Genomic DNA, 21,006 nt, shown 5'->3' on the forward strand with positions numbered 1-21,006 from the left:
GGGTGAATCATCTTTCACAAAAACGATCTCAATAATAGAAGGGTGGCGTGCAAATAGTAAAGAGCAGAGCAGGGAGGGGCAGTGTGTGTTCTAGCAAAGACAAGGAAACACAGATATTTCCTTTCTTTATTTTTTCCCGGAGCCCAACCTGTTTTGGTGTAATGTGTTCGACCCCTTTGCTTCTGGGAAATGACCAGAGTGAGACCACTTTTGTAAGAAGTGGCTCCAACGCTCACAAACATGGGAGAAACGCCTTGTCTGTTGGCAAAGTAGGTTTGCTAGGACAGTCTGTGGCTAGCTGCTCTGTGGATTCTGGAAAAGCGCCCGCTGGGCTTTTCTAATATGCTGCAATTTTTCAGAAGAAGATGCCATTTTCCACATGCAAATAGAAACATAAGCAATGCAAATCCCATTGTTTGCAGTGGGATGAGGTGCACATCAAACCTAGTGGCGTGTTTAGGGGGAGCTTAGCATGAGGCTGCAGTGATTTGGATCTGTGTGGCCAATTTCTCAAAGGGTTGTAAGATAGAATGACTAAACTTCAGACAGCTTGCTAAATCTAACTAACATGCTGGATGAATTTGAAATAATGCTCGAAAGAAGATACCATATCATTAAGTTTTTGCTCATGCACTCTGATGTTTGTGAAAGCCTAAGCAATTTGCTAATAGCTCTAAATCCTGATTCATTTCAGTATTTAGAGGTTCTGATTTAATCTGACATTTCCCACAATTTAATTAGATTATTCTAACCAGAGCAAACTTGTAAAAGTACCGTCCATCCCAAGCCATGTGGCCTACAGCAATGGCAGGTAATTATGCTTCACAAAGATACAAAAAATAAAATAAAATAAATGACAATAGCAATGCTGAGAATGAACAGTGGCCTTTATATACACCTTAGCTCTCCCCTTCAAATTGAAGCTGGCTTGGGAGTCCATAAAACAAAGACTGAACCTGACTGACCAGTTGCCCTCCAGCAGTTCTTTATAGGAAATGAGGCACCATATTTCAACATTTTTTTCTCAAACCAGCAACCAGGTACCTGTTACCAATTTCCAGAGGTCGCTTTTTCAGGAGCTTGCTTCTTGAGGAAGCAAGATGGGTCACAATTCTGCAACAGCGTGGTCTCAATACTGCTGAATGCAATTGCCAATCTACCTATGACCTTGCAATACATGTGCAGAACTGAGGAACATCAAACTGAATGCCTTATGCACAGATACCTGTTTCTCTCTCTTTCCCTTTCCTCATTGTAGCATGGTCTAATCTTCCTGAATGAATGAATGACATAGAACAGATACTGAAACTTACAGCCCTCCCCCAAACTCCTGATCTCTCTCATCCATTGGGATAGCTCTGAGGAATACCCTAAAACAGGGGTCTGCAACCTTTAAGACAAAAAGAGCCACTTGGACCCGTTTTCGAAGGGAAAAAACAACTGGGAGCCGCAAAACCATTGCGACATTTAAAACAAATATATCTCCGGAGCCGCGATCTGACAGCGGGCGGGAAGGTGACGTTGGGACGGTGCGTGACTAATGCACGCACCGCCCCCATGCGACGTCACAGCCAGTACAGCGCCCGCCACAGTGGGGAGTGTCGGGGCGCACAATGCGCCTCCTCCCCTCGCTAATATCCGCCCCGGAGCCGCGGCAAAGGTGTAAAAGAGCCACATGCGGCTCCGGAGCCGCAGGTTGCAGACCCCTGCCCTAAAATATAAAGCTGGCCTCCATAGTAAAAATGAAATTAGTTATTGCAGTTATTCAATATTAGTCCAATTTTCAACATTTGTATGTTGAAATTCTCCAGATTTTTGGCTTTTGAAGGCATCAAATATAAAATATAACCAGCTGACAGCTGTCAAATATGAAACACGACTACATGTCAACTATCCTGTCGACATCACTCTTCATATAAGTTTCAAATAATGAAATCAAATGCTACTGGGTTGATTATGCGCTATCGTTGGGTAACAGTGATCTGGTGCACAGTCAACATGAACTGTGGGTAAGATTTAATATTGAGATTTAAAGGTTCAAAGGAAGTTAAAACGACTCTTAGAATCAGAAATTACATTGAGACACACTGTGAAGAACAAATTAAGTTATTAAAAACTCATAAACTGAAGTATGGCTACTGAATAACATTGTTTCCCAAAACTATGAATGGGTCTAGCATCTTTCAGTTTGTTATGTGTCTGTTCTAGATTAGCATTTTTTTTTCCTGCCTTTGGTTTATTTTAATCAAATCAGAATTAGATGGCTACCTATAGTGCCCACAGAGGTGGATTTCAGGCAACGTGATTGGCTTCCCCGCTCTGGGCGCCAAGTTGGGGGGAGGGGCACCGTGGGCTATCACAACTATGTCGTAGTGCACATGCAGAATGGAAGGTGAGAGGGCGCCAAATTTTGGCTTCCCACAGGGCACCACTGATATTTGAAATACTCAAGTCCACCCCTGGGTGAAGACATGACTTTTTCGCAAACATTCCTGATTGATTCCTTCTCATAGATAACCTTCTCCTAGATATGAATCAGCAAAACATATGAAGGATATGCCTTGTACCTAAGGCACAAAAGCCAAATATGCTGCTGGCTAATACATCTCTAAGAAAACCAGACAAATCAGAAAATTGGAAGGGGGGGGGTTTCGGCAAAACTATTGCGTGATGACATTTGCTTTCTACTTTCTTTCCTCATTCCCAAGAGGGAAAAGCAGCTCTTAGCATCATTAGCTAAAAAAGTATGGTAGCTATGCACACACTGAGAATATCCAATTCTGATGTGTGCTTTAAGTGTTACTTTCCAAGATAATTAAGAGAACTGATATAAACACTGCCCCTGTGTTTCACATGGAGGGGAAAAATATTTTAGCTCAGGCATAGGCAAATTCCCGCCCTCCAGATGTTTGGGACTACAATTCCCATCATCCCTGACCTCTGGTCCTGTTAGCTAGGGATGGTGGGAATTGTAGTCCCAAACATCTGGAGGGCTGGATTTTGCCTATGCCTGTTTTAGCTCATTCTTTGCTGTGTTTAGTCCATGAAATTTCGTAAGTTTGGGCACCGAATTCTGTCCAACTTGTCACATAGTCTAGGCAACTGGACTTCATTCAATTGAACCTTAGACAATGATATGAAAATGAAAAGACTTTCCATTCACTCTGTAAATATGGGTTATATTCAACTTAGTAATATTCATAGCAACTCATTTAAATAATAGAGTTAAGGTAGTCTAATTTAATTCCATTGGGAGGGATTTGACCACTTACACAGTCCTAGGGTAGGTGGCGGTTGCAGCCCTTTGTGACAAGCCCCGGGCCCAGGAGAGCAATACCATGCTGGTCAGCCAGCAACTGCGAATTCGCCTGGCTGGCCGCTTGGAATTTTGGGTTTTCCCACAATACAGAATTCCAAACCAACCAATCCAGGCAGACTGGGTGGGTGTGGCCTGGGAGAGGACTGAAATGGAGCAGACTTCACTCCGGTTTGCCCCCTGCCTATAAAGGCCAGCTGTACCTGATCTTGGGACTGTGGTTGGTTAAAGAACAACCACCTGCCCTCCCTTTGTACTGCGGTTTTCTATATGCTAACTTTTATTCCTTCCTAGTGCACCACATTTTTTACCATGCTATGACAGCACTAAGCAGATCACTCCATCAGTGCAAGCATTTGTGCATCCCTGATGGAACGACAGTGCCAGATTTAGCATGGTGTGGGCTGTTCTCCCGCAGAGAATGCTGAGCCAAGGGGGTGCATGACACAATAGTAAAACCTATATTTATACGGGTCCATACAGAGAAGATCCATAAACAAGCAACTGTACCAAAATGAATTATTGTGAAAATAATAAATATTTAGTGGGGGGGCACCAAATTTTGTCATCGCTCAGGGTGCCTTATCACCCAAGAGTACCCCTAAGCAATCTGCTTTTCCAGGGGCTCTCCTGACTCCACCAAGACAATTTTGCACAGGGGGTTTTGCAGAGAGAGGAGAGGCAGGGAATGCCCCATTGCACTCTTGGAAGTCCTTGCAGGGACCTCCGCTGGTGGAATCTGGCCTGTTGGTTTTAATGGGTATGCCGTGACATAGGTGTGTGACCTTAGGGTCATATACAACCCTTAGTCTTTAAAGGATAATCCTTATGTGCAATGGTTTCCATAAGAGAAACCACATGATCTCTCTAATGCAGGGATGGGAAACCTGTGGCCCTGCAGAAGTTGTGGGATTAAAACTCCCATAATCTCTGACCAAAGTTTTCTCATTTCTGCTGTAATGCAAAAATTGGTGACATGACTCAGTTTATACATCTCTCTCTCTCTCTCTCTCTCTCTCTCTCTCTCTCTCTCTCTCTCTGTGTGTGTGTGTGTGTGTGTGTGTGTTGTATAAGGCAGCTTCCTATGTATGATAGCTAAAATAACAGGGCAGGGGCTGGCTACTGCTTTGTTATAAACTTTGGGTAAAGGTAATACTTTCAAGTGAAAAACAAAGTAGACAATAGGAATACAGTTTCATCATGTTACAAAATTTAAAATGGATTGAGCATATATCCTCTGCTGGGGTAGCCTATTGCTTCAATGTGAAAAGCTCAGGGTTTATTCTTTGCCCTGAAAAAGCAAAACAAAACACTGAGTTGATAAAGTGTAATTGTGACACCTCTTTTCTGTTTTCTGAATTGTATTATGAGCCCGTTGCAGTACGGATGTGTCAGAGTTCACAAATGTTTGTAGGACTACATCAAGATGAATAATTTGCAAATTTGCAAAGGTCTTGGAGGGGAGAGAGAGAGAGAGAGAGAGAGAGAGAGAGAGAGAGAGAGAGAGAGAGGGAGGGAATGAAACACAATTTTAGAGGTAGTAGGTACCTCTTCTAACCTAGGACCTGTACTGAAGATAGCTCCCTTTCAAACCTAGCAGGGGGAACAATTAATAAAGGAACCCATTAAGGTCTGATTGTTGCTGCTAAAAAGGAAGGTTGAATTTCAGTCCTTTGAAGTAACTGAGAATGATTCAGGCCTCATTACAGAGATATAATCTACATTCATACATTTATGTTAGTGATTCAGATCTATTGGGGCAGATTGAATTCCGTTAAATAGTGCATCTTTCCTCTGGAACTTTTCTCAGGCTTTTTCAGGCTAACCTAAGAGGGGGCCTAACAATACAAAGTAGTAGGGTACTTAGGGATTCCACTGTGCTATAAAAGAAAGGCTATACAGAAAGTAGGAAAAAAGGAGTGAGATATAATCTAAAAAGCTATGTCAGCTTTTCATTGGGCCTCTGTTTTGTAAGTGCCCATCCTGTCATCACACAGTATACAGAAAAAAGGAGTCCATGAGTGTTTCTTCACCAAATATTGCACCTGCTGTAGCTGGATTTAATAGGGTAGTTTCTAAGATTATTTTTAAATAAAACATTTTGTTCATGCAATCAAACCAAAGCTGCAAAGAGGATCTAAGCAGAACTCTTAACAGCAGGAGCACTGTTGGCGTGGGGGATGGCCCAAGGGGCTTTTGACCCAGGTCTTTTGCAAATGGTCCTGGATCTCCTACTCTTTCCTTTGCTCTTTTTTAAACTTTATAAATTTGCTGCTTTATTTATTTAAAGCGTTTATATACCACTTGCCCACTAGCATTTCTAAGAGCTGAACCGAAAATAACCATACAGAATAGAACAATAAGAATCATCTTAAAGCTGAACAGAATCCTGAACCACTACCTGAAAATGCCTGCTAGAAGAAGAAACAATATGTCATGCACTGGAAGTTCTACATGGAGGGTGCCTGTCTAATCTCAGCTGGAAGTGGGTTCCACAGGCTTGGACCCACAACACTGAAAGCACAGATTCTAGGAGTTATGAGCCATGCATCCAAACCAACAGAAAGCCCCCAAAGGTTCTCTGTGATCTACAAGTGATCAGGTATTCCTTATCAAATATATACCCCACTATCCCCCCCCCCCAAAAAGCACCCCAGGGCAGGAAGCATATCTGGGGGGAAATGCAATTAAAATTAATATATATAATTGTTAAAAACATCTAAAAACAATTAAACAGGTAACTAACCATGTGTCCGAATACTCACCCAAGCAGAAATGTTTTCAACAGACATTTAGAAGAACACAAAGATGGCACCTGCCCAAACTGCAAGTGCTGCTAGACTAAGGCCATGACTGCAGAATGGACATTGCATCACACTTGTAGAAGAACAAGTTCTGTAGACTGATTGAGACAACACATATAAGGTAAGACAATCCCTTAAGTAAACTGGTCCCAAGCCAGTCAGGGATGTATATACCAGTAGTAACACTTTTAACTCAACCTGGTATTGAACTGGCAGCCAGAGCAGATGTTTGAGCACAGGTGCAACACACTTACAGACTCTCACTCCTGTAAGCAATTATGCTGTAGAATTTTGCACTAACATCAAGCAAAAGGGAAGCCCCATGCAGAGTGCATTGGAGTAGTCCAGTTCTGAAGTTAGTGGTTCCTAAATCACTGTGGACAAGCAGCCCTGGTCCAGGAACAGCGGCAGTTGTCTAACCAGCTGAAGCCTGACACACACAAAATCTACTCACCCACAGAGCCTTTATCTTGCTGGGATTCATAGAATCATAGAATCATAGAATCATAGAATCATAGAGTTGGAAGAGACCACAAGGGCCATCGAGTCCAACCCCCTGCCAAGCAGGAAACACCATCAGAGCACTCCTGACATATGGTTGTCAAGCCTCTGCTTAAAGACCTCCAAAGTAGGAGACTCCACCACACTCCTTGGCAGCAAATTCCACTGTCAAACAGCTCTTACTGTCAGGAAGTTCTTCCTAATGTTTAGGTGGAATCTTCTTTCTTGTAGTTTGGATCCATTGCTCCGTGTCCGCTTCTCTGGAGCAGCAGAAAACAACCTTTCTCCCTCCTCTATGTGACATCCTTTGATATATTTGAACATGGCTATCATATCACCCCTTAACCTCCTCTTCTCCAGGCTAAACATGCCCAGCTCCCTTAGCCGTTCCTCATAAGGCATCGTTTCCAGGCCTTTGACCATTTTGGTTGCCCTCCTCTGGACACGTTCCAGTTTGTCAGTGTCCTTCTTGAATTGTGGTGCCCAGAACTGGACACAGTACTCCAGGTGTGGTCTGACCAGAGCAGAATACAGTGGCACGATTACTTCCCTTGATCTAGATGCTATACTCCTATTGATGCAGCCCAGAATTGCATTGGCTTTTTTAGCTGCCGCGTCACACTGTTGGCTCATGTCAAGTTTGTGGTCAACCAAGACTCCTAGATCCTTTTCACATGTACTGCTCTCAAGCCAGGTGTCACCCATCTTGTATTTGTGCCTCTCATTTTTTTTGCCCAAGTGCAATACTTTACATTTCTCCCTGTTAAAATTCATCTTGTTTGTTTTTGCCCAGTTCTCTAATCTGTCAAGGTCGTTTTGAAGTGTGATCCTGTCCTCTGGGGTGTTAGCCACCCCTCCCAGTTTGGTGTCATCTGCAAATTTGATCAGGATGCCCTTGAGTCCATCATCCAAGTCGTTGATAAAGATGTTGAATAAGACTGGGCCCAAGACAGAACCCTGTGGCACCCCACTAGTCACTCTTCTCCAGGATGAAGAGGAACCATTGATGAGCACCCTTTGGGTTCGGTCAGTCAGCCAGTTACAAATCCACTGAGTGGTAGCATAGTCAAGACCGCATTTTACCAGCTTCTTTACAAGAATATCATGGGGCACCTTGTCAAATGCCTTGCTGAAATCAAGGTAGGCTACATCCACTGCGTTCCCTTCATCTACCAGGCTTGTAATTCTGTCAAAAAACGAGATCAGGTTAGTCTGACATGACTTATTTTTCAGAAATCCATGCTGACTATTGGTGATCACAGCATTCCTTTCTAGGTGCTCACAGACTGTTTGCTTAATGATCTGTTCCAGAATCTTCCCTGCTATTGATGTCAGACTGACTGGGCGGTAATTATTTGGGTCCTCTCTTTTCCCCTTTTTGAAAATAGGGACAACATTTGCCCTCCTCCAGTCTGCCGGGACTTCGCCTGTTCTCCAGGAATTCTCAAAGATGACTGCCAGTGGTTCTGAGATCACATCTGCCAGTTCTTTTAATACTCTTGGATGCAGTTCATCTGGCCCTGGAGACTTGAATACATCTAAACTAGCCAAATATTCTTGTACTATCTCCTTAGTTATTCTGGGCTGTGTTTCCTTTGCTGAATCATTTGCTCCAAATTCTTCAGGTCGGGCATTGTTTTCTTTATCGGAGAAGACTGAGGCAAAGAAGGCATTGAGGAGTTCAGCCCTTTCTGTGTCCCCTGTTTGCATTTCACCATCTTCTCCTCTGAGTGACCCCACTGTTTCTTTGTTCTTCCTTTTGCTACGAACATACCCATAAAAGCCTTTTTTGTTGCTTTTAACCTCTCTAGCAAGCCTGAGTTCATTCTGTGCTTTAGCTTTTCTGACTTTGTGTCTACACGTGCTGGCTATTTGTTTGAATTCCTCTTTGGTGGTTTCCCCCCTTTTCCATTTTTTGTACACATCCTTTTTTAATCTTAATTCATTTAAAAGTTCTTTAGATAGCCACCCTGGCTTCTTTAGGCATCTTCCAAGCTCAGCTTATTTGCCTTCATCTAGACACCAGTCCAGGACCTGCAGGGACTCTCCTGCTTCAGATGTCATGGAGGAAGAGACCCAAATACCCTAATGAGTACTTGCGCGTTATCCTGGGCCCAAGTTGCTAATGGCCTTGTACATTACTACAACAACTTTGAACCTGGATAGCTAGTATAAGCTTTTAAGCACTAGTGTGCTGTGCTGGTGGTAGTCTGACCCCATCAATAGTCCGATCACAACATTTTGCACCAGCTGCAGCTTCTAGACCAGGTGGAAGGGGAGACTCACATTGAGGCAATGTAATAACCAAGTGGGTGTGAGTTCCCAGCCGCTGCCACCCATCTTAATTTCCCAGGGGGAGCTATACAGATAAATTAGGGTATTTTTTTGCAATGTAACACAACGAAACACATGCACCATGGGCATCTGTCCCAGAGTACCTAGTAATGCCCCCAACTGCTGCATATAATAAAGTCTTTATTATTTCTTTTTTAAAAAATGTAAGAAAACTGTACATATCTTAAAAATGTAACTCCCCTCCTCCCTCAAAAAAACCCACAAAACCAAAATCTGAAAGCACATTGCACATTAAGGCTGCAGTCCTATATGTGCACTTATTAGGAGTAAGCCTCACTGAACTCAATGGGGCTTCATAGTTGTTGTTTTTTAAAAAAGATAAATAGGATTTGCCTGCAAAATTACTGAAGTAATAGTTAACGAATCAGCACTACTGAAAAATGGAACACTGCTTGCAGTTTTCATCACTATTGTATCACAGATCTTGTTTAGATAAAGGCCACTGACCAGCTCTACTGATGTGCAACTAGTCACACACATCATCCCTTGTTGCCTGAATCCAACCACGGCCCAACAGATGTTTTGAGACTACAATTCCCATCATCCCTGACCACTGGTCCTGCTAGCTAGGGATCATGGGAGTTGTAGGCCAAAAACATCTGGAGGGCTGAGGTTGAGGAAGCCTGGATTAGACAAAATCATGAGGGATGAATCTATCAGCAGCTACTAACTCTGATGTGTGTGTTCTACCACCACAGTCAGAGGCAGCATGCCTCTGAAAACCATTTGCTGAAATCACAACTGGGGAATGCACCTTCTTGTGGGCTTCCCATAGACATCTGGCTGGTTGGCCACTGTAAGAACAAAATACTGGACTAGATGGTCCCATTGGTCTGATCCAACAAGACTTGTCTTATGTAACTGGCCATATCAAAGATCACATTCAAGCAGTTCGATGGGCATAGATAAATGCCACCATGTACATGCACATAAACCAAAGCATGCATACCTTGGGTGGCTCTCTTTCTAGATTAGGGCAAAAGCATCTTTATAAAGGGGGTCAACCTATCCATTGGGCTGAAATTTACCTCTACAAGGGTAAAATGTATCACAGCCGCTGTCAGGGCTGGATTTAGGTTTGATGAGGCCCTAAGCTACTACAGGTAATGGGGCTCTTATATGTCCAGCTGTCCTTTGTCAACAACAAATTGTCGCTTTTTGTGTTGCATATATGCTATATGGTAATTTATGGACCTAATAGGTATCTAAAGCCATTTGCACGATGCCATGCAACCAGTCCATGCAGAATGTAGGCACCCAATACACAGAAATGAGCAAACCAGTGATATTGTAGGGAGCAGGCTAGCAGGCAGGGCCCATTACTTACATCTTAGGAGCCTACACAACACAAAAAACTGTTGCTGTATATAAGCTTTATTTTATTTGTTTTTTATCTTATATTTTGGAAATGTACATCCAGGGTTTTTTTCCTTTAAATTTTTTGAGGGCCCCCAAGAGAGTGGGGCCCTAAGCTATAGCTTGTTTGGCTAATTCGTAAATCTGGCACTGGCCACTGTGAGAACTAGATGGGCCATTGGCCTGATCATCAGACGTTTCATTCACTAGTTATATCACTGAGTGAGTTGGATGATAGTTGATATCCATAATTTCTGGGGCCTCTATGTACTTTCCCAGTGTACACATTCCCCCTCCTGTATTATATAAACTTGCCAATTGAGGACTATGCAACTGATGTAGTAGTCCATGAAAACTTATGCCATAATAAAATTGAAAAGGTGCCGCACAATTCTTTGTTGTTTTTACAGACAGACATGGCTATGCTTCTGTATGTTCCCAATAGCTTCCCCCCTTTTCTCTGTAAATAAAGACCTCAACCATTCCCTAAATCAAATGCAACCCCACAACTTTCCAAAGCGTTTAGCGTGTGGATCAAACATTTAGAACAGCTATTTCAGAATGGCACAAACAACATAATAAAACACATGAATTCCAGAACTAGACTTTTCTTTTTCTTTTTCGTTTTGAAGGCTGTTTAAATGTTTTCCCCAGAATCATAGCCCATAAATTTCAGAAATGAGTCTTTGGTAACAAAGTGCACATCATAATTAAAGAAAATAATTCCTAATTTTCTGCTGCAGCATTCCCAATACACCCGAAAGTCCAAGCTAATGAATCAATCCAATCTGAGAACTATTTGTTCTGTACATATGTTCTGCTAGTCAAGGAAAAATTGATTCCAAATGCATATAATATAAATGCCCTGGCTATTTTTCCATTGCATTCCATGGATCAGCATTTTATTCAGATCATGCTTTCTTGCAAGTAATCCGTATGTTTACATATGAGAGAATTTCCTTCTTTCTGTCTTTTAATTTGGAAGGCTAATGTTGCAATAATTACTTTATGCTGGTGTATGCCAGTACAACACTGTCATGGCATGTAATGCTCTAACAGCAGAGTAATCTCACAGGTCCTTAGGAACGAGAGAGAGAGAGAGAGAGAGAGAGAGAGAGAGAGAGAGAGAGAGAGGCAGTCTCTGATTCCTTAACATCGAGGAAGGTATACAAATTTGGCACATCCCACTGGAAGCCTGTTAAGTGTTGGCAACAACAGAGTTCATCACAGGAAAAGCCTAGTATATCTGTCATGATAGCCCTTGTGGAACATGACAAATTCCCTGGGAGGGGTGGATAATAACAGCACCTTCTGTGGGAAATAAATCACGACTTGCCCTTCATAAACAATAGATGGTTACCAAAAAAAAAAGTTTTCAAAATGGAAAATGTGCTTCTTTCTGGTAAAGGAAATTGCATTAATAATAAAAAAAACAGACAGATTTTATGAGCAAACCTTTGCAATGCCAATAAAAGTCGTCGTCCGCCCCCCCCCCCCCATTTCCCCCTCTTATTTTCTTTTGAAGTCCAAGGCGTGATTTGGTAAGTTGAGTCATGTTAGCAATTAGAAATTGGCTCATTTAAGGGGGGCTTATTTCACGGTGAGTTGGGGAGTGATAAATCTCGAGACGCTCAAAAGGAAGAGTAAGCTTTAAAAGTGTAGTCCCCCCTTTTTTTTGTTTCAGCAACGGAAGCCAGAAATCATTGATTCGTTAAAATAAATGGGAGAGGGAGTAAGAGAGAAAGAAAGAAAGGAAGGAAAAGAGAGAGCGAGAGAGCGCTGGAGACCTCCAGGGAAGTTAGCAGGAGGGGAAGCAAAGGGAGCTAATTATGGATATCTGTATTTCCCTCTGACCAGCTTATAAACTGCTTTCTTAGAATTTGTCTGCACTTATATCCTTTCTTCCAGATCTTACCCACACGGCCTCCTTTCTTTATAGAAGGGGTGCTTGGGGCGGGAGGAGGGAGAGAGAGTCCGTCAGCAAAGCAACAAGCACCAGGTGGCTCTCAACTACACACTGCCAAAAAAATAAAATAAAAATCCTTCTCTAGAAAACAAGTTTTAAAAAGAGGGGGAGAAGGAGGAGGGCTCCCTAGAGGGGATTGGCTGAGAGGGGAAGACAGGAAAATTAGTAAAGCATGAGTCTCTCAAGCCATGCTGGTGGCCAGAAAGACTGCTTGAGGAGCAATTAGCTGAAGGCTGCTGCTTGCTGCTGCTGCTGCTGCTATAGGAGAAGAAGCAAAAAAGAAAAAAAGAAAGGAAAAGGAAAAGGGAAAAGGGCAGATTCTGTTGGAGTCTCTCTCTCTCTCTCCCGCTCCCAGTAGGCGCTTGCTCATTGCAACTTGCAAAAGGGTTTCAGATGTCCCAGCACCGCTGCTTGACCCCCTGCAAATAAAACTTGACCACCAGAGGCACGTCCCACCTCTCTCCTTCCTAATCTCCAGCATTTAGGATACAGCTTCCAACCTGTTGGCAACCCTACGGAGAGAGAGGGGGAAAGGACTTGTTTTGCAATCTTTTTTTCTTTTTCTTTTTTCAGAAAATATATATATATATACAGTATATATTTGAGATACAGATATCTATCTATTTCTGGAAGATTCAAGAGAGGGGGGTGCAAGCCCCTGTTTTCTGCTTCTGAGAAGGACTGCGTTTCTGGGCTTCGGTGAGAGGAAGGTGCAGAAGTTGTTCAGGGTGGGGGGGCGCTGACCCCCCTCCCGTTTCGTTTTTGCTTTCTCCCGGATTTTTTCCCCCTTGTCCACCACCACCTCCGCTGCAAGTGTCGTCGCTCACCCGCCTTGTCATCTCTCTCTCTCTCTCTTTGCAGACTTTCCCTCCTTGCCTCTCTGCGAGAGATGGTGCACAGGGCGAAATAGCCTCGCGCGCTCGCAGCAACAGCAGCAAAGCGGCAAACCAACCCCCAGGAGTTTGGTGATGGGGGGTTGAAAGTCCTGAGGGAAGAGAAAGAAAGCGCCAAGAAAATCTGCAAGCCAAACCACCGCCTGAGCTCGCCCAGAAAACTGTAAGGCAACTTTGTGTGTGTGTGCGTGTGCGCGCGCTTGTGCGTCTTTGGAAAGGACTCGACGGATTAATCAAAGGAGGGCGAAGGAAACCGAACCAAGGAGAGCGAGTGGAAGTGGGGGAACCCAAAGTGGAGCGAAGGCACCGTTTCCTGCGGAGCGCTTGGCCCCCTGAGGCATGGAAGTCGGCGCCCTCCCTCCAGGCCAGATCAGCGCGCCGAGGTCTGTGAGCAGGAGGGCTCCCCATCAGCTGTCCCCTCGCCTCTCCCCGGGGTTCCCCCTTCCAGTATGTTTCTTTTCATGAGGCATCTCCCCGCGCCCAGAGCTTCAGTACAATGTGCAAATGGAGACTGATACAGGGTGCCTCAGCCTTCGCCCACCTGCCTTCCTCCTCCTCCTCTTCTTCCTCCTCCTCCTCCTCCTCCCGCCGCCGCCGCAGCTTCGTCTTCCTGCTGCTGCTCTGGATGTCGTCGTCCCTGGCTGCCCCCTGCCATGAGCACGGCCAAGGCATGCTGCTCCTCAAGGCCACCAACTCCTCTTCGTCGTCGTCGTCGCCATCCTCCTCCTCCTCCTCTTCCTCCTCCTCGCCCGCCAGCGCGGGGAGACACGTGCGGAGCTACAACCACCTCCGAGGAGACGTGCGCTGGAGGAAGCTCTACTCTTACAACAAGTTCTTCCTCCGGATTGAGAAGAACGGCAACGTCAGCGGCACCAAGAGGGAGAACTGCCCTTATAGTAAGTCTCCCTCTCTTTTCTTTTTTTCCCTCCTCTTCGCCTTTCCCTCGAAACGCGGGGATGGTGGGGCGGGGAGGGTGGCGTCGCGCAAGGAAGGTTGGCGCTCTGAGCGCGCTCAGAGGCGCCCTCGCCCTTCTGAGGGGTTTGGAACCGAGCGCGCGAGAGGAATTGCGGAATTGCGCCCTGGTTTTATGTGTGTGAGCGAAGTTCTCTTCACAAACCACTTCCCAGGCACTGTTGAAATGGCTTAGTGCGTTACTATTACCGTCCTTTCCATCTCTCTCAGAGGTTGGAATCACTGTGGAGAAGAAAGAGAGAAGCTTTCATCGTGAAGCTTTCTCTCTCTCTCTCTCTCCCCCTGCCTCTCTCAGCATCCCTTCAGGCAGTGGCGTAGCGTGGGTTGTCAGGACCCGGGGCAAGGCAAGTAATTTGCGCCCCCTAACCCGTGGATTTGCGCCCCCTAACCCTAACCCCCAGATGTTGCGCCCGGTGCGGCCGGCCCCCCCCTGCACCCCCCACGCTACGCCACTGCCTTCAGGTCAGCGCTGTCTCTCCCTCGTCACTGGAATAGCCAACCGGCCCTTTGCTGCGCCTCAGCTGGGGCAGGAAAGTGTGAGGTCGTCGGGAAAGACGGCAAGAGCCAGGAAAGTTCCGAGCACGACTTAGAAAGTGTCAAAAATGAATTAATAAAAGCGGTGTGCGCGAGTGTGTCTGCTCACACTCAGACCCGGCACATCAAAAGGCTCGGCGAAGTGAAGGAAGGGGCTGGGGCGGAGGGAGCTCTGGCGGTATCCTGACACGAAGCAAATGCTCTCTTTTGACAGTGCTTTTAAATTGAGGAGCGATCTCTTCAAAGGGAGGGGAGGGCAACTGGCAGATAAAACGAGCAAGATCTCTTTTATATGGCCAGTGGGTTCTCTTCTCAATTCCCCCCTAAATTTCATTAGCTGGAAAAGCTGGTACCCTATGGAGTTTATACCGTGACACACACTGGGTTGTGTGTGTGTGTGTGTGTGTTTTGTGTTGTCAAATTCTATGTGTGGCTTGGTGGCGTCCTGTCAGTCCTTTCTTTCTCCCCCTCGCCCTGCTTTAAACGGTCTCAAGTTGCATCCCTGAGAGAGTCTTGTAAACATCTGGGGCTGCATCAAGTCATCCAGACCTCACACACATCTCGCTGTCATTTTTTTTCTTTTTAAAAAAGAAGTCATTCTCACATATATATCTCGAAAGTCATGTGTATAGCTCTCTATCCAGATTGAAGTGGATAAAGGTAGCTCTTTTTTTAGTTGTTTCGCACAGCCTGTTTCAGGATAGTTTTAAACGACTCTGTCCTGGTGGGTAGATAAATAAATAACTGCCAAGACAAATGTCTCTAGATAAGCTGATTTAAAAAAAAAAATTAAAAAAAATGCCTCTTGATATTGGTTGGGAATCCAGCGAATTCATTTTATTCATTGTTTTGTTCACGCATGACCCTTTCTCACTCACTCACCTCAGGTTTATCCTCACAACAACCCTACAAAGTAGATTAGACCTAATGACAGCATGGTGAATGTGAGCAGCTTGATCCGTTTGTTTCAGGGAGTGTGTGAAGGTGTGAATACTGATCTTTCCTGGCCAAATCAGTCTACCACACTAGCCTCAGGAGACAGTCAAGGGAGAAACAGGTACACTTCTTCTTTTTTTAAGTACACTGCTACACACACACACACACACACACACACACACAACCTATAAATAGTGTGTGATTAACTCTGTGCCTCACAGCTATAGCTGGACAGAGCAGTGCCAATTTAATCCAAACAAGAAGCATAGCTAATGGGGGTCTTCTTTAAACAGAAGGCAATGTGCAGTTTTGAGAAGTGTGGACAATGTTGCATCTTGCAGAAGATAACTACCGTATAACTCTCACCAACCCATTTATTTGTGCTTAGTTGGTTAAAGCAGCTGTGCTTTTAACAACTCTTGCATTCCTCTGCTGTGGCCCCTGCCGGCTGGCTACACTTGACTCTCTGTCTGCTTTCACAGGCTTGTGTTATTTATTATCACATGTGTCAATGTGTGCAGCGGGAAATGCTTGCTCTGTTGAAGAACCACTGTATATGCCAGAGACATTGTTTAGTTCAGGCTTTGTGAAACAGTAGTGCCAGAAAGCAATCATATGACAGAGTATTCTGGGATGTCTGAGGACTGCTTCATGGGTTCCAGGAGAAGCAGGTACATATTAAATATTGTACAGTGCAGCATATTGTATTGGGGCAGTGATAAACTGGGAGTTCAGACAATGGAGACCTGGGTCCAAATGACTAGAGCAGTCATCTTCGCTCAGCTTCACCTACTTTGCAGGGCTGTTGTGACACAGAAATTGGACAACCACCTTGAGATCCATGGAAATGATATTATTAATATTTTTTGTTTTCAAATATATAATAATAATATCCAACAGGCTCAAAGCATTAGGAGTCGTGACAGCTTAAGTGGTTATGCTTGTGACAAAGGTGCGGCAAGCAAACTCAGAGTTTTCTAATACTGCCTCTGAACAGAGCTGTCTAGACAACAAACCCCTTTTCATGTGTTCAGTGAATCTGCAAATGTTAGAATGGGATGGCCAGGGTTCCTGCTCAGAGCCTTGCATACACACTCATGCCAAACAAACACGAACTGTCAGTGGCTGGCCAGTGCTGGTGTTTAGGGACAGTGTGGCTAGTGGCATGAGCCCCTTTCACAGATCTGTGTGAACAGCCAGCCAAACCTTCTTGAGAGCTTTGTGCACAGTGAGAATGCAGTTTGGTTGAGGCCATGAGCCCCTATTCTCTAAAGACAGCCTTAGCTCTGCATATTCGTCCTGCTGTGTTCGTGAAAGCACATTGCAGGGCACCAGAGTTGCTCCCCAGGTGTGTGCTGGGTATGCCATTTGAGAAACTGAGCACATACAGTTGCCCCTGTTTTATGTGGTGGTAGTATTAAATTCTGCATGCTAAATATTTACTGTGTACTTGTGTCAAGCCGGCGTTGACATATGAAGCAGACCTTTGTTTTCGACTGGCTGTTATCTTTATTCATGTAGGCATCTCCTCTTACAGAGCTGGCTCATTGTGTTTACGGAAAGTGCAGTTCTTCGGGCTTGTGCTTTTCTTTTTTCTTTTTTTGCCTTTGCAGGATTTTCTCTAGGGTATATTAGTTTTATCCTAGAGATGTTGCCATCTGTCGTCACCTTATGTTAGAAGTAGGCTGCATGTATTCTGATCAGAAGTTCCCCTCTGCTCCTTCTCTGTCTCACAACCCTAGAATTAAGATTTACCAAATGAAGCTGACAGGGCAGCCCTTTTCAAGGCAGGCTTCTTTGCGTAACTTGCAGAATTCAACCGCTGCAAGATATAGTGATGGCTGACAGCTTAAACTGCTTTGAAAAGGATTATTAGACTCATGGAGGTCTGTCAACAGCTATTAGCCATGATAGCTTAATGGAACCTCCACAAACAAGTGGAGTATACCCCTTAGTACCAGGTGCTGGACAAACATGCTAGAGAAGGCTATTGGTTTCATGTCCTGCCTGCTAGCTTCCCAGAGCTATCTGGATAGTGTTTGGGTCAGATCCAACAGGGCAATTCTCATTCTTTCCCATTCTGAACTAGCTGCCTTCTCAGCCACAGTGCATTCTGTCTTCCTATGCATTTTGCTTTTGGAAATAGAATTTTATTTGGTCATAATTCTGTCCTTGGAAAATAACATGTGACATGGTTGCCACCTGGCTCTCTGCCTCTCTGCCTCTGTAGCTTTTTAACATGACCCACAACTTGACACAGAGGTGTGTAGGGTGGTAGTACTGCCGTTGCAACCCACCTTAGATCAGGCTGTGGTGAAGGAGTAGGTCCCGACTCATGAGTTGATGACCAATGTGGGTGCAAATGGTCTGAATGCACCATTGGTCTACGCTTCTCATAGGAAGATATCTGTTAGATACATCTCCCATTAAAATTAACTTGTGACTTTATGTTAACAGGAGATGTATCTAACAGAGAACCCTGCAGGCTGTTTCTCAGTGTAGCCACAGAAGAAGACCTTTGAACAGATAGTCACAAAAATAAAACCCACATTTTATTTTCAGCCCTTTGGGACACATTCTCTTTTGTTTTGGGGTTCATTTTGGATGCTCTTCAGTTGTTCTTTTTTGCATTTCTTGCTCCATGGGGCCTGTTGCAAGTAGCATTCACATGGAATGTTTGCCACATGGGTAAGCAGGGATGCAGAGCACTTCAGGTGGCAGGTAATGGCTGCACCTAATGGCAGCAAATTGACAGTTGTCCGTTTGTTTGCAATCTGAGCTTTCTACCACAGTTGCCATTATCTTGGGAAGATCCTGAGGATGAACATAATGACAGCAGTTTAAAGATGGGTGCTTGGGAGCAGAGTTCAGAGTGATGCCGGGTGAACAAGGAGGACATAACTTGGAGCCTTATTTAAACTGATTTTCCTTGTCTGTGTATGCAGCACTAGCACAGCAGAGTTCAGGGCGGGCTACTATGTCAGTTGCTGCTTTTGCGCACATAGTGGCTAAGTATCTGTTTTGACAAGGCATGGGGCATGTGCAATGCCACCTGGGCTAATTCTTTGTGCCAATTGTGGAGTCATTTAAATGGGTCCTGACTTCACTGGGCCTGATTTCCTAGGTTATGCTTAGGGTTTCAGAGGGGGGTGGGGAGAATAAACAGAGAGTTGGGGAGAGTAACCAGCACCCGCTGATTAAAGTAGCTTCAACAAGATTCATTTCCATAGCAGGTTTGCTCTATAAATACTGTATATTAAGCACTAAATAAAGGTTTACTTTGGCAGATGTTTTCCAACTTGATTACACAGAGCTATTACCTCAGCCTTTTCTGTACCTTTAGGATAATGGGAATTGGGGGTGAATTATGGTGGTTCTGTCAAAAGTCTGGGACAGCTTGCATAATTTAACATTGCTGGAGTATATCTGTCACTAGATATGCGTAGGATGGCTTGGGTTTTGTTTTATTTTCTTTGCAGTTAGAGCTTTGCCCTGAAACTTGACCACTCAGCACTCCTTCTTACCTCAGTGTTGCAGCTGCAAAGGTCCCCCTGAAAAGCTGCTCTGGAGAAGCTGATTTCCAGGAGTGAACAAAGCAGCTGTAAGTCTCTCTCTGATGATGATGACTTATAACATGTGTGAAATAATAGTTAGGAGCAAGCACTCCAACTTCACCCCAGAGACGGCCCATGAAAAGTTTGAGGATTGGGTCTCTCTCATCTGTAGTAGATTGCAAAATAGAGGACCAAATTTTGGGATGTTTGCAATTCTGTCCTAAACATGATTACTCAGAATTAAGCCCTAAAGAGTTTAATCTGTCTTACTTCCATTCTGGATAAGTTCGTGTAGGATTGCAACCCCAGTATAGGTCTAAAGATGGAAAATGTAGACCCATGTGAATTTCACAGTGATAAGCTAATGATGGGGGGGGGGGGGAATAGGTGCTTGTTTTTGTTCTTGTTGTTGCAATCTTGGGATTGCATTAGGAATATGTTCTGCTGCTCTTCCGAGCGATAGTTTTGAGGGCTTCGGGCTCCGAATAATAAAAGTTGTCAAAAGCAATTTGAAACTGGGGAGCAAAGCGAGTCAATAGCCTAAGGATGCATTACATATAAACCTTGACAGCTGCTTTTTCCTAGGGAAAAGCCAATTTGGTAGGGGACAGTTTTGAGCAGAGAAGTGCAGGGGAGGGGTGCCTAACCCATTCTCCTCCTGCCGCTCTTCTTCAGTGATTTCTCCTCTTGCCACTTTTGTACTGCACTTTTGTACTCCCCAAGCTTGTAACCCCCAGGAAGAGAAGCATCAAGGGGAGAAGGAGCTGCAGTGGGAGAAATGACAGCCACCTAAAAGGTTAAACACACACATGCACACACTATGGCTTCACCAGTGGCAACTGTTGACAAGGTCCTTTAAGACCAGGATCCAAATCCTCACTCAGCCATGCATCTCATGGGGAAATGTGGAACATAAACACAATATTAAATAATAAATAATTTCACAAAAAGGAGGTTGCATATTCACAGGGGCATGGGCTATTGAACAGCATAGCTGTCAACTTTTCCCTTTCTTTAAGGGAAATCCCCTTATTCTGAATAGGATTCCTTGCAAGAAAAGAGAAAAGTTGACAGCTATGTTAAACAGTGGTTTCCAAACTTCTCCTTAAAGAATCACTTTCAACTTCAGCTTGTATACTGAAGAGACGCTTCCCGCCTGCCGTGGAAGCCCTCTGTGTACTTGCAGAGGATTCTGCCACATATTGTAGGCTAGGGCTAAGAAATTTGTGGCCCTCCAGGTGCTGCGGTACTGTACTTCCCATCATCCCTCGCCACTGGCCATGCTGGTTGGGACTGATGGGAACTAGAAGTCCCACCTCATCTGGAGGGCCACTGGTTCCTCATCCCTGTTCTTCTGCTTTGAACAAAGTTGGCTTCTGTTGCACCTACAGAACACACCCATTGTTCTCCACATGGCTGCACGAACTGTCTTTCTGGGAAGTTTGTCTGCCATTGCTCTTGTCATTGACAAACTCTGATGGGTTCCTGAAGATCCCTAGTATTTAGTTTGAAAGCTACTGCTGTGCAGCATAATTCATGTCACGGGGGGTTTCTTCCCAACATAGCCTGAGTCCAGCTCCTCAGTTTTAAAACCATCAAACAATAGTATGGCCGGTTTGCACTTGCTGAACAGGATTTGCAGTGTCTGGTTACATAAAAACGTTGGTTCCTCTTGAGTCTTTGCTGGCTATTATATTAACTTGAAGGACTGTTGGAAAGGTTAAAATGGAAATAAGAATGTGACGAACAACAGGTGACCATGAGAAGGAATCAATCTTTTGGATCAGGCAGCAGTTCTTGGGTGCTTTATGGGAGAAGG

At 44.5% G+C, this 21,006-nt stretch overlaps 2 protein-coding genes across 2 annotated transcripts in view; both read left to right on the top strand.

Moving 5' to 3' along the window:
- Positions 1 to 21,006, top strand: part of LOC310688916 (uncharacterized protein C5orf34 homolog) — a 429,478-nt gene that overhangs the window by 34,231 nt on the left and 374,241 nt on the right. The window lies entirely within an intron of this gene.
- FGF10 (fibroblast growth factor 10) overlaps positions 12,103 to 21,006 on the top strand; it is an 85,443-nt gene continuing 76,539 nt past the window's right edge. The window contains exons 1-2 of the mRNA XM_083466295.1: positions 12,103 to 13,008; positions 13,160 to 14,087. Of these exons, the coding sequence (XP_083322421.1) occupies positions 13,688 to 14,087 (400 nt within the window). The 5' untranslated portion in view covers positions 12,103 to 13,008; positions 13,160 to 13,687. The remainder of the gene's footprint in view (positions 13,009 to 13,159; positions 14,088 to 21,006) is intronic.

The sequence above is a fragment of the Podarcis liolepis genome, assembly GCF_965112155.1.
Source record: "Podarcis liolepis genome assembly, chromosome: 11".
Classification (NCBI taxonomy): domain Eukaryota; kingdom Metazoa; phylum Chordata; class Lepidosauria; order Squamata; family Lacertidae; genus Podarcis; species Podarcis liolepis.